Here is a 13,939-nt window from a genome sequence, read left to right on the forward strand (position 1 = left end):
CTCCAAGTTAGGTAGATGAAGATGGGAAGGGCAAAAGTGATAGATGTAGTCAGAAAGAGAAACATGGTGTACAATCAAGAGTATTCTGTTGCTACATGTAATAACAGTGTACATGAACTGATGCATGACTTCGCTGCAAGGGCTTTTTATGATCGTTTTGAGACTTAATCAAAAGGCTTGCTCTGAGGCTTACAAAAAGGAAATGTTGCAGTCTTTCCTGCAAGTGACTTTCCTGATTCTTCTGAACATCTCTGAGGAAAAAACAACAACTAGTTTCTCTAGGGGTGAGCCGAAACCATCAGCTTCATTCAACATTGCTTCAGTTCATAACATTCAATTGCCAAATTGAACTGGTTCAGTTTAGACTGTCAGATAAATTTGGAAAAAGTGACAATTCGATCAGTCATAAGACTGAACTTTTGAATCAAGTGTTCTCAATGTGCATGCTTTTCTAAAGCTCTTGAAATCTGTGTTCTCCATTGTATGTTTTTCTTTGTTTAGAATGCCAGGATTTCTGGATTTTCTTTTTGGTTTGAAAAAATATTGCCATATTTGATCTCATGTTTATGTCCACCATTTTGAAAGTAATTTTAAAAGTAATTTAATTTTAATTGTTTAAAGCCTCCTGATTTCGAATCTGAATGTGACTTCAGTCCCTGGAACCCATGGATTGTACATTCTCTTAAAATAAGTCTAAACTCACATACCAGTCCTGAATAAAGTAACATACAGTTTACTTAGCTGGACTGGAGTCCCTGCTACTTCCAAGCTTTCATATCAGCCAGAGTGGGAGGTGGATGGTTTCCTCTCCATGTGTTATCCTTTCCTGTCTAGTTTTTTAAATGACCCACACTGGGATGTTCCACAAGTGGGGACCCTGTGAGTGGTAGATCTATGCCCATGAATCTTTCCACGGATGCAGGTCTAACTTGTAAATCCCTTTTCCCAAAGCTCCTTTCCAATGGTCGAAGGATATCTTTGCATCCGAACTTCCCTTGGGTAGCTGCCAGTGGGAGGGGTGAGGATTACTCTGGAAGATGGAAGATAATTTATAGAAGTTCACAATAATTTGCTCCACTAAGCTTGACCATGGAGGAACTTTACTTTTTTCTCATTTATTTATTTAATAACAGATCTTTTATTTTCCCAAATCCTTTTTGAATCCATGAGCTATGCATGCAGTGTCATTAAAAAGGCATTCGATTTTGAGATATTTGGGTATAATATTAATCTAGTGAAAAATCGGTGTTGGGAAAAAAGCAACGGCACAAATCTGAGCCCAGAATTTGTTGTCTGTTGTAGTGCGTGATCCAATAAATAGGAGTATGAGGGAAATCCAAAGATTTAAATCACTCTTGGGTTGTTGTTGTTTCTTGTCTTCTAACTGATTAGCTTTACTGCCTTCACATTATCAACCCATCTGATAATTTCAAGTATTGAACCATCCTTTGGAAGTGGTCCTCTTCATGTGAAGGCCTGAGGTTATTGCCTAAAAAAAGGAGATAATTTCAGGGCAGTCTGATTCATCAAAAGACAGTAGATGGTTCCCGCAGCACTGAAGTAAATAAAAGGAATCAGACTGGCTTTCTTTGTGCTGGGTTAGAGCTATTCAAACTTTTTGCTCATACTTCATGAACAGGATATTCAGAGAAGCAACCAGTGGAAGGGCATGCCTTATGTTCTCCATAGCTCCTGAGGGTAATGGAATAACTGGCCTCTTGGAGTTGTGGTTGCTCTGTCACTGGAGGTTTTCATGCAAAGGCTGGATTGCCATTTGTCCTGGATGGTATGTTCTGGACACAGGGTTGGACTATAAGAATTCCCAGGTCCCTTCCAACCTTATGATTCTATGTTAAAGTCTGGGGGTCAGGATGACATAATGGCAAGATTGCTCTATCAATTTTTGGCAAGCAACAGTATTTTACTTTCATTAGCCTAAATGAACAAGGAAGGCTGGAAATACAGTCCTTTCCTCTGTGTTCTGCCAAACCACCATACAACAAGTGATTTCCAGAATGTCTCATTGATTGGAAAGAGCATATAAATGAACACAATTGGCTTTTGTTCGGAAGAGGGAGAGGAGAAAGAGGGGAAGGTTTTCCCCTGAAGGCTATGATGATTCCATGCTTCTGCATTTGCTTGTCAGAGCAAGGTCAAGTTGATGCCACCTCCTGAGCATTTTGCTGCAAAGGGTCTGGAACAATGAATTGTACAGCTAAAATGTTAAATGAGGGAGTGTTTCTTTCTGCTTGAATGTATTAGCCATGCTAACAGCTCTCCACCACTGAGATGGAAGAGCCTTGGGGCTAGCAGCTGCTGCTCAATAGCAGTTGGGCAGAGGAAGACCCCTAAGTGTAATGTTCTGAGTGTGGAGAACAGAAGATCCTTCAACAGTATCCAATTTTTATTGGATGGATGGGCTGGTTTACTCAATTAAATTAGTTTGAATCACTTAACAAAGATGTATCCCATTAATTAGACTGTACATTTTTCATATATGTAATTTTTATTAAAGGTATTTTAACAAGATAAAAGCAATAAAAATATTAGAAAAGAAACAAAGAAAGTAAAGAAGAATAGTGAGTAAGTAAGAAAGAAAATGGAAATGGAAATGGAAAGAAAAAGAAAGAAAAGATTATAAAGAAGCAGCTTCTGAACTTTTTGACAGCAGTTATAAATGCATTTATATTTTACCCACTCTTTCTAAGGTTACATCATAATTTCCTTCTTCCATAAGCTACCCTTTCTAATAATCAAACCCATAAATCACAAATTTAATTTTTCTTCAGCAAAAAGTCCGTACGGGATTTCCAGTCACTAATAAATGTAATAGTTGATCTTTCTCTAAGCAAACAAGTTAATTTTACCATCTCTGCTAGTTCCGTCATCTTCACCAGCCATTCCTCCATTGTGGGTGTATCAGAGTCTTTCCATTTTTGTGCATATAGCAGTCTTGCAACAGTGATCATATATAAAAATAGTCTTCCATGGCTCTTTTCTAGGTGTCTGCCCATTAATTCCAACAAGAAAAGTCCTGGATTCAGTTGAATCTCAGTCTTTAAAATTCTTTGTATCAGTGTAAGTATCTGAACCCAAAATTTTCTCGCTGTTTTACAAGTCCACCAGGCTTGATGAAATGACCCTTCATGTTGTCCACATTTCCAACATAAATTTGAGGTACCTCTATACATTCTGGATAGTTTTTCTGGAGTCCTATACCAACCATACGTTATTTTGTAGAAATTCTCTTTTAGGTTATAACGTAATGTGAGTTTCAGTCCGTTCAGCCACATGTTTTCCCACTGTTACAACAACATGTTATGTCCAAAAATTCTTAGCCCATTTCATCATACACTCTTTCACTTGTTTGTCCTCCATTTCAAATTTCAGCAACAGTTTGTACATTTTGGCAATGACGTGTTCATCATTTGTATGTAATTCAACTGCAAATTCTGTCTTTTGTTGCTCACTTCCAAATGTCATGCAGTCTACCTTGAATCTTCCTCTTAACTGAGCATACAGAGACCACTGAAAACTAAATCCCTCTGCAGCCAATTGTTCTCTTGCTTTCATCTTATAGTCTCCATGCTCTTGTTCGAACAACTATCAATAGGTTAACCACTTCTCTTTACCTGCTGTTTCTTTCCTATGAAATGCTTCTTGTGCTGAGACCCATGAAGGCATTTTCGGGCACAGTCTGGGTTTATATCTTTTCCATATTCTCAATATTGCACTTCTGACATAGTGATTTTTAAAATCTACATTAACCTTAACTTTATCGTACCATAGAAAACCATGACATCCAAACCTCAGATTGTGTCAATTCTAAAATTCTTCTTTATCTCAGCATCTACTCTTTCATCCGAACCAAAGAACTGGCTGCAAAATACAGTTTTAAATCAGGCAATCCCAATCTTCCTCATTCCTTTCCATCTTGGAGGACTTTATATTTAACCCTTGGCTTTTTCCCTGCCATACAAACCTAGATATATCTTTCTGCCATTGCTTAAATGGTACATCAGTTGTCAAAATAGGTATTGTTTTGAACAAAAACGTCATTCTAAGTAGTACATTTTTATAACAGAAATTCTCCCCAACAGTGATAATTGTAATTTTCCCCATCTTGACATGTCCTTCTTAATTTCATTCCATGTGTTAACATAATTGTTCTGAAATAACATACAATTCATATTAATCATAGTAAAGGTAAAGGTAAAGGTTTCCCTTGACGTAAAGTCCAGTCGAATCCGACTCTAGGGGGCGGTGCTCATCTCCGTTTCTAAGCCTTGGAGCCGGCGTTGTCATAGACACTTCCGGGTCATGTGGCCAGCATGACGACTCGGAACGCCGTTACCTTCCCGCCGAAGCGGTACCTATTGATCTACTCACATTGGCATGTTTTCGAACTGCTTGGTGTGCAGGAGCTGGGACGAGCAACGGGAGCTCACCCCGCCGCACGGTTTCGAACCGCCGACCTTCTGATCGGCAGCTCAGCGGTTTAACCCGCAGCGCCACCGCGTATTAATCATAGTAGTATCCAAGTATTTTACTTTTTTCTCAATCTTAAAATGAGTTTTTTTCCCCATCAGTTTCATTTGGCTTCCATTTCCATATTTTTTATTAACATCTTCGTCTTTTGGTTGTTAATTCCTAACAGTAGGAATGTGGGCAGGCAAGAGGCTCAGAAGAGACCCTCACTAGTTTCTTGGGCTGTAAAGGGGATAGGGGGAAAGATATTCTTTCAGACTTGCAAGATTCTGGTTATGTAACCTTACAATAAAGTAGAATTAGCTCATTGGGCTGTGTTTCCTGTCTGGTATACCTTGCAAAGCTGACACCCTTTGATGTCAAACAATCAACATCCCCATGAAGTTCTGGTCTATTTATTTAATTAATTCCAAATAGCACCAAAAGCACTTTTGCCAAAATATTAATCTTTCAAATTTATACAGTCTCCTTTATCCATTTATAACTTTCTTAGTTAAAATCTTGTTAAGCTCTTTGCTATTGTTTTAAAGTCTTTTAAAAATATTATTTTCCTCTTTGTTTTAGTTTCTTCCAAATTTCTTTAGTAATTTGGAAGGGAGGCTGACTCACCAAGAGGCTGTTTTTCTTTATCCCACTGTTTTCAAAGACCTCTTTTCAACTATAAATTGATTGTATCCAAAAGTGATTAAGATTAGGCTTCCAGATGAGGTTTTGTGGCAAACTAGACAGCTCCAAAGGAGTGGAGATGGCACTGTGGCAGTGAATGGTGGCCAGAGGTGATTTCTGGCTGGCAAAGTCTTTCTGGATAAAGGAAAGACTGAGAGATTGGCCACCTGCACCCTGGACTGCTGCTCCTTGTGAGGAGACCTTGGGATGGAAGTCTTGTGGTCTTCTTGTGAGTAGAGCAGCCAGGGGTCGAGGGAGAAACAGCACACTCACACAGGCAAGTGCAGCCTTTTAAAGGACACTAAGTTCAACCAAACCCTCACTTTCTCAACTACATTTGGAAACTACATTAAAATAATAATATGTATTATATTAATGTAAGTGCTTATAAAAATTGCAGGTAGGAGACACTTTGAAGAGGGATCCCCTTTTTACTTTCATACAGGATAGAGTGCCTTTTCTGAGATGTTGCCTGTCGCATCACGTGATTTACAAGCAGCAGACATTTTTTCCTTGCAAAGGTAAAAATAACAAGACAAGGGAAGAAGATTGCAGATCAATGGACTAGACAGGATTTATGATGCCAACATGTCTCGGAGACTGCTACTGATGAACAGTTAGGTTCTATGATATTCTGTAGGCGAGTTTTCAAAATAGGATAGGAACAAGTTGGACCTGCAACAAAATGTTGTAGGTATTTTCATCTCTTAATAAGATGACTTTGCAGGGTCTGTCCAGCCAGCCATGTCCTTCACCAGCATGCCATGCCATGCCATTTCTCTTAACATATTTCTCAGGGTCAATACACTAAGACTTGCTCTGTTCTCTTTGAGGTTTGGAGATAAATACAGAGATATATTCTCTCTCTCTCTCTCTCTCTCTCTCTCTCTCACACACACACACACACACACTGCTTTATTGCAAACTCTGGGGTTTCCCTGAGTGTGCTGATGTCTCTCACTTGTTTCTCCATATCCCATTTTTTCACTAAGAATCACCATGATTATTATAGGGGATGGTGTCCGAAAGTTCTACTTGTGATTCCATGATTCAACTCTGGTTGGATTTACACTTCCCACTTTGCTAAGCTGTAAAGAGTGGCTTAAAAACCATTGTGATTAGGATCATGCATTGCACAAAGCTAAAATCAGACAAACCATATAAGTTCAGTGTATGAATCCAGTCAAAATACATTGAACACAGATATGGCGGGGGCGGGGGGGGAGATATACAGGACGGAGGGATGGATGCAGTTATATTCAGTGCAATCCTGAATTATCCCTTCTGCTTGCATGTATGTTATTATCTGCACTTGGTTTGATTACACATCAGTTAAGTAATTCAGCAGCTGGTTTCATCTTTGTCTAATTAAAGTCTGGCAATAATACTTGCAAACACCCTTGTTACTTATCTTCAATACCCAGAGCATGCTTTTCATATTGGAAATGGATATTGAGATCTATTAGTGGCATTGCTACACTGGCAGGCTGCAGACTTAGTGCAGCATTTTTCATGCAGATACATAATAGGAATTCGTTGTTCTTCAGTATGACAACTTAAACAGAATCATTGCCTAAGCAGTGAAGGATTAAAGAAAAGGGGCAAACTGAAGGCCTATTCTGTCATTCTTTATACAAACAGCAGGAAATAAAATGTTAAAAGCTTTAATCTGATCACTATGCAGATTAATGATCTAAACTTCAGGGAATAAATCTTGACTGACCGACCATCTGCTATCAAAAATTCAAAATAGCTGACTAAGCCGAGATAATTCAGACAAAAGGAGGAGTCATAGATGGCAGATAGGTATTGTGCTGGAGTTACTGGTTATTTTCCTATTCCTATAATGTCAGGCTGATTTTGGGAAAGGACATATTTCTACATAAAGATCTTACAACTGTACTTTACATCAAATCTACTCCTGCATGCTCTACTTCGGGCTGATCTTGAAGAGCATTCAGAAGCTTTAGCTCATCCAGAATGCAGCAGCATGTGCAGTTCTGGGCACACCACAGTACTCCCATGTAACACTGCTGTTATGTGAATCGCATAGCCTTCCATTAAGCTTTTAGGTGCACTTCAAGGTGTTTAAAGCCCTATGTGGCATGGGCCCGGGTTACTTGCAGGACCGCCTCTCCCCAGTGATTTCTGCCTGCTCACCAGATCTGGTAGAGTGGGCATGCTCCAGGTACCATCAATAAAACAGTGTCATCCAGCTGGTCCCTGGAATCATGCCTTCTCTTTGTATGGTGCCTGCCCTATAGGACAGCCTCCCTCCTGAATTATGCTTACTTTATTGGCCTTTTGAAAAGGTGTGAAATCCTGGCTCTTTCCCCAGGTGTTGGGGTTGGGAGGTTAGCATGGGAGCTCTGGCATGGGTATATGGGATTAGCGGTTTTGTGGTTTTACTGAGCTGCAATACAGTCTTACTGGTTTTTGTTTTTGTTTTTGCTTCTTCTTTAGTTTAATGGAATTCTTTGTTTTTATCTGGTTCACCACCCAGAGTTTCTTGGGTAGATGGGTGGCTGTACAAATTGGATGGATGGCTGTATAAATTGGATGGATGGATAGATAGACTGACTGATAAGACCATCCATTGAATAGTTTGGATTGTTGTCTCAGAAGCTAATTTTGTCCTGCTACTGAGCTAGGGCACTTTTTGAGCTTCAGTATCCTTAATCTGAAAAGTAGATCTCTTAGTGCTTAACATTCTTATGATGTTTTCCCAATAACAATGCATGACAGAATTTAAAATCCTAAGAAAGCATTTGTTTTAACATTTATTTTGCCTTCCAAGTCCAGCTAACACTTGATGATGGAGAAGATGACTTTATTACTTAAATATTTAAGTATGTAGCCTTATGTTTTCATCCTAGCCTTCTGTAAGTTAATTTGTAGGTACCAAAATATTATTGCCGACTCTAATATCTGGGACAACTTTCTAAAGCCTTGTAAAACTAAAGTCACCTTTGAATTGCGCTTGACTCCAGATGATTTCATGGCACCTTCGTACAGTTTTCTTTGCAACAATATGGAAATAATTTGCTATTGTCTTCTTCCAGGGAGTATTTTCCCCCAAACTTCCCAGTGTACCCTATAGCCCTGATATTTCCTGGTCATCTCCCATCAAAGCACTAACCAATAACCCTGTTTGGCTTTTCAAAATCAGTGAAGGTGAGCTTCGTGATACCACCTAGTTGGACTTAAAGCTTTGTAAACAATACTCAAAACTCTATGAATCCTGGAGTTCAATCACAGAAAGAAGAGTGGTTAGGATGCATTGATGAACCACTATTTAGTGTTATGTAAACATGCTTTGAGGAAACCTCTTTAGAGTTTCTCCTTTACTCAACTCTGTTGCAGATACTAGAAGATTAAGAGTATTTACTTTCATTTCAATAATGATAACATACAGTGAATCAAAATGGCAGCATTGGAAAAGATAGCAGCTGAAACTGAAACTGGGGAGTGAAACATGAACAGTTTGAGATGTAAGGAGACCTTTTTGTTAGCCAAAGTAAAGAAGACTTAAAAGAGTTTATTATGAAAGCAAACATGGAAAGATTGATGTTAATTATTAAGAAGTCAATCAACTTGCCTGCTTCCTGAACTTACAGTTGAAGCTGAAGAAGTGAAGAAGGTAGAAGAGGATAGAAGTGAAGAGGATATATTCTTGGGCTCTAGAATACATAAAGGTGGAAAGTATGATGGAGAAGTAGAGATGAGATAATCCTACACAATAGTCAGTGACAAATTTAGGTAAGATAATGAAGGACTAGATTAGAATCCTTCTAATCTATAAAAGCAGTGGACTTTCCAGTAGTAATATACAGCCATGGGAGCTGGACACTAACAAAAAGCATGAGAAAAAAGATATTGAATTATGGATGTAGAGACAGTTACTACCATAAACTGCAGGAAGAACCATCAATCAATCAATCCTTGACTAAATAAAGGCAGACTGCTCCCCTGAGGTGATGATCAGCAAGGAAAAACTTACATCTTGGGGCATGTGATCAGAGCAGATTATTGACTAGAAAAAAATGATCATACTTGACTAAGTTGGAAGAAATAGAAGGGGAAGACAATGGAAGAGGCAATGGACTGGATCAAAAAGAATACTGGAATGTCCTTGGAATGGTTACTGTTGGAGACAGGTGAAAGTGATGAGCATTTGTATGGAGTCAAGCCTGAACTTGATGGAGCTTAACTAACTAGATCCATTGATAGCTAAAGTTGTATGTCTATTATTATTTTTTGCTTGGAGACCCATTGCAATTTTGAGTTTTAAAAAAAATAAGTGTAATTATTATATACCAACTCCTATTTAATGAAAGTGATTTGGGATGGCTGCATTTGTTATATATGTAATCATAAGATGAAGAAAGATTTTGGGTATACTGTCATGAACTGCTATTCAGAAGAATGTTATTTGACAAGGATGTTGATCTCAACATTGCGGTTTTAATTGCTGAAGTTTACCAAATCTGTATTGTTAGAAGACATTAGCATGTATACACACATTCACCTAGTCCTGCATTTCAGTGACACCAAATTGTTCTGAGTCTATGTGAACAATATTTGACAGCAGCACCTTTTGCCACTTCACAAATGTTTAAATTAATTTGTCACCAAATGGTAACTATTTTTATTGATAATTGACTGTTATAGCCCTAAATATTCTGTGTTGAACTGTATGAATAACACTGGAATAACATCATTAACACTGTAACCATTTAGGCCTTTTTGCCCCTAAATGATAGATGAGTCATGTCATTCATGGCCCATAACATTTTCTTTCCTTTCCTCAGGCTGGACAAAGTTTGCCCGTTTGACACGAGCTCTGACAAACAGCCGGAGTGTTCTGCAGCAGCTAACTCCCATGAACAAAGCTGAAGTGATCCATAAGCATTCCCGATTAGCTGAAGTAAGTGATTGTTGAAACTCTGGTACTACCTTTTATGACTGTGAGATCTAGGTATCATGTAAAGACACTAGAAAAGAGACTGTGGTATAACAGGCTCAAGGAAGGAGACAACAGAAGGTGAAAGCTGGGGAGAATGGAACAGGAATGTCCCAGAAGTATTCTTGTTCTCCTGAACCATCATTCATTCATTTAGTTTATATAGCCACCCATCTCACAGAAGTGATTCTGGGCAGCTTAATTAAAGAATTAAAACATAGAAAAACCCACCACATACTGTATAATCCCTAGCACCAAAGGATAAACAATAACCCCACTCACCCGCAAAACACATCAATAGAAACATCTATCCACCTGACCCAGATGCCTGAGGAAACAGCCAGGCTTCAGTGCCTTGCAAAATGCTAACAGGGTTGGGGTCATCTGAATCTCTTGGGGGATAGTGCTCCACAGGGCAGGGACTGCCACTCAGAAGGCACGATTCTGGGGTTCAACAAGACGATATTGTTTGATAGAAGGGACCCAGAGCATGTCCTCTCTACTAGATCTGTTGGGGCAAGCAGAAAAAATGGGAGAAAGTAGCCTGGCCCTATGCCATAGAGGGCTTTATAGGTGATGAACAGCACCTTGAATTGCACTGGGAAGCCTCCTGTGAACCAGTGTAGGTCACAGAGCAGTGATGTTACATGGGCATAATGAGGAATGCCAAAAACTGCCTGCACCTCTGGAGCTGGATATGAGTAAGCCTAGAATTATTTCAATTTGATTCACCTATAATTTGTTTTACTTATTCTGAATTGCATGAGTTTGCTTGTCATTACATAGCTGTAATATCTGTGTGTCTTTTGTTGAAGGTTCTCCAACTGGGTTCTGATATTCTTCCACAATACAAACAAGAGGCCCCAAAGACTCCACCACATATAATTTTACACTACTGTGCTTTTAAGACTACTTGGGACTGGGTCATCTTAATTCTCACCTTCTACACAGCCATTATGGTTCCCTACAATGTCTCCTTCAAAACAAAGCAGAACAACATTGCATGGTTGGTCCTGGATAGTGTGGTGGACGTTATTTTTCTGGTGGACATAGTATTGAATTTTCACACTACATTTGTTGGACCTGGTGGAGAGGTAATATCTGATCCCAAACTCATCAGGATGAATTACCTGAAAACCTGGTTTGTGATAGACCTCTTGTCATGTTTACCTTATGACATCATCAATGCCTTTGAGAATGTAGATGAGGTAAGCAATATCTGTTTGATCATTGTTGTTCTAGTTTTCTTACATAATCAAATGTTGCTTAAGTATGTTTAGCCTTGAGAAATGACATTTCATGGAAGATCTTATAGCACTCTAAGATCTGATGAGATATCAGAAAAAAGAAAGCCATGTCTTGTTTTCCAGTGTGTCATAGTGTAGCACATGATCTTAAGTTGCAGCAAGAATGGCAGGCAGCATTTCTTGGACCAGGGGCACATGGGAATCTTGAAAACATGTGATTGACCCATTCAGAAAGTTGCTGCGGTAGGGAACTTTCATATTTACAAAATAGCTGCCATGATGGGTATGGCCAGTCCCCAAAAACCCATTTGCTAGAAGAACTTGTCCACAGGATGTTTTCTACCTTTCTGCTAGGGCCTTGGTGGGGCTAAGGGCATTCCCAGTTAGTTTTATTGTAAACCGCCCGGAGTCATTCTTGAGTGAGATGGGCGGTGACAAAAATTGAAATATAAATAAATAAATAAATAAATCCCTTCAAATAAAAATAATAGTAGAGGTTAATAGTTTGCTTTGTGGAATGCTAGCTACTTATTTATTTATACTCAAAGTTTTTTTAAAAAAATCAGATATGCCAAGAAAACTGGTGGACACTATGTTGCCTACTCCTTAGTTACAGGGAGGCAGTTTCTGTGTGAAAAACTACCTGGTGAAAAGAGCAGCTGAAGTAGAACCAATTATCTAGAGTGCATTTACTTATTTATTTATTACATTTTTATATCATCCAACTCCCAGAAACTCTGGGTGGATCACAGATAAAAGCACACAGAACAATAGAACGATACAATGATAAAAACAAGGGGCAAAAGATGGCGCAAACTGGACAATGAAAGCAAACCCACACAAACTAAAGGGGGCTTCAATCACTCTCACCAAAGGCCTAGGCAAAAGGCCAGGTCTTCAAGACTCTTTGGTGGGCAGCTGGATCTTGAGAGGGGGAGGGACCTCATTCCAGGGGGCAGGCACTGTGACAGAGAAGGTGTGCTTCTGGAATCCTGATAGATGGGACTGTTTAATCAAAGGAACCTGGAGCACACCAATCCTGCTAGATTGATACTAGGAGAGATACTAGGAGAGACAGGTAGTCCCTCAAGCAGCCAGGCCCTGTACCATGTAGGGCTTTGTAGATAATGACCAGCACCTTGAATTGCACCCAGAAGCAAACCAGTGCAGAGGTGTTACATGTACATACTGAGGCATGTCCAGCACTGCCCATGCTGCTGCATTATGCATTCCATTTTGCTGGATATGTTCAAGAAGAGGATGGACAATAATCTGTCAAGGATGATTGAAGTTGGATTCCTGCACTGAGCAAGAAATTGGACTCAATAGCTTAAGGACCCTACTCCTAAAGCATATCTACCAGTCGGGGCATCTGCAGGGGAAAGGGGCCAAAAGGTCAAGATGGCAGCCATGACTGTGCAATGAAAGCCCTGCCCTTTTTTATGTGGGCTGCATGTGTGATGCACCTACAAAAAGGGCAGGGTTTCAATTGCATGGTTGCAATTGATTGTTGAATCTTGACTTTTTTGAACACACCCTGCTCTTCAATGACCCTGCTACCAGTCCAAGATCTTCTTTCCGCCATGGCCAACTAGATACCTCTAGAAACTCACAAGTGTGGCATGAGTGGAATAGTGCTTATGCACTATCCCTGCAGCTGATATTGAAAGGCAAATTGCACCTGGTTCTGGGTGCAATATACATTCATTTCTAGTATTATCTTCCATAACTTGGTACAATCCCCTTTAAATGTTTTTGGAGTTATTGGCCATCACTTTATCTTGCACTGAATTCCATAGTGTAGCTATATGCTATATGAAGAAGTGTGTCTCTCATCTTCCTCTGAAACAGATGGCTTTAGAATCTTAGTATCAGAGGGTTGGCAGGGACCTTAGAGGTCTTCTAGTCCAAACCTTTGCCCAGGGCAAGAATCCTTTTACAATCCCAAATAAATGGCTCTCTAACCTTTGCTTGAAAATCTCTAGTGATGAGCACCTATGACTCCAGGAGGCAGGCTATTCACTGCTTAACAGCTCTTATGGTTAGGAAATTCCTCCTTATTTCACATATGGGTCTCCATTTGTAAAGCTTCTTTCCATTGGTTCTTGTCCTACCCTCAGGAGCTACAGAGAATAAATCCACACTGTCTTTCCTGTGGCAGCCCTTCAAGTATCTGAAACTGCTGTTGTATCTTTTCTTAGCTCTCTCCTTGTTAGGCTAAACATATCCAGGGCCTTTAACTGTTTTTCATAGGATTTGGCCTCCTAGCCCTTCACATCTCAGAGCTGCTTTTTGTTTTAATCTTAAACCATTCTAAGTAATTTTGTGTCATCAGCAAACATGACCTGCTGACTACTAACTCCTGATCACAAATGATCCAGTTAAAAAGCACCATTCTGAGAGCTGTTCATAGTTTAAATAATAATAATAATAATAATAATTATTATTATTATTATTATTATTATTATTCCTCTTTTTTTCCCTTTTCTATTCATGGTCCAGTTGCAAATTCCCAGGAACTTTTTATCCATGGCTACTAAGTTTTTAGGAATCACTGGTGAGGGATTTATAATGA

At 39.3% G+C, this 13,939-nt stretch overlaps 1 protein-coding gene across 1 annotated transcript in view; it reads left to right on the forward strand.

Moving 5' to 3' along the window:
- KCNH5 (potassium voltage-gated channel subfamily H member 5) overlaps positions 1 to 13,939 on the forward strand; it is a 196,649-nt gene that overhangs the window by 17,405 nt on the left and 165,305 nt on the right. Inside the window, exons 4-5 of the mRNA XM_063293905.1 lie at positions 9,966 to 10,081; positions 10,933 to 11,325. Coding sequence (XP_063149975.1) covers positions 9,966 to 10,081; positions 10,933 to 11,325 — 509 coding nt within the window. The remainder of the gene's footprint in view (positions 1 to 9,965; positions 10,082 to 10,932; positions 11,326 to 13,939) is intronic.

Source organism: Candoia aspera, chromosome 1 (genome assembly GCF_035149785.1).
Source record: "Candoia aspera isolate rCanAsp1 chromosome 1, rCanAsp1.hap2, whole genome shotgun sequence".
NCBI classification, from domain to species: domain Eukaryota; kingdom Metazoa; phylum Chordata; class Lepidosauria; order Squamata; family Boidae; genus Candoia; species Candoia aspera.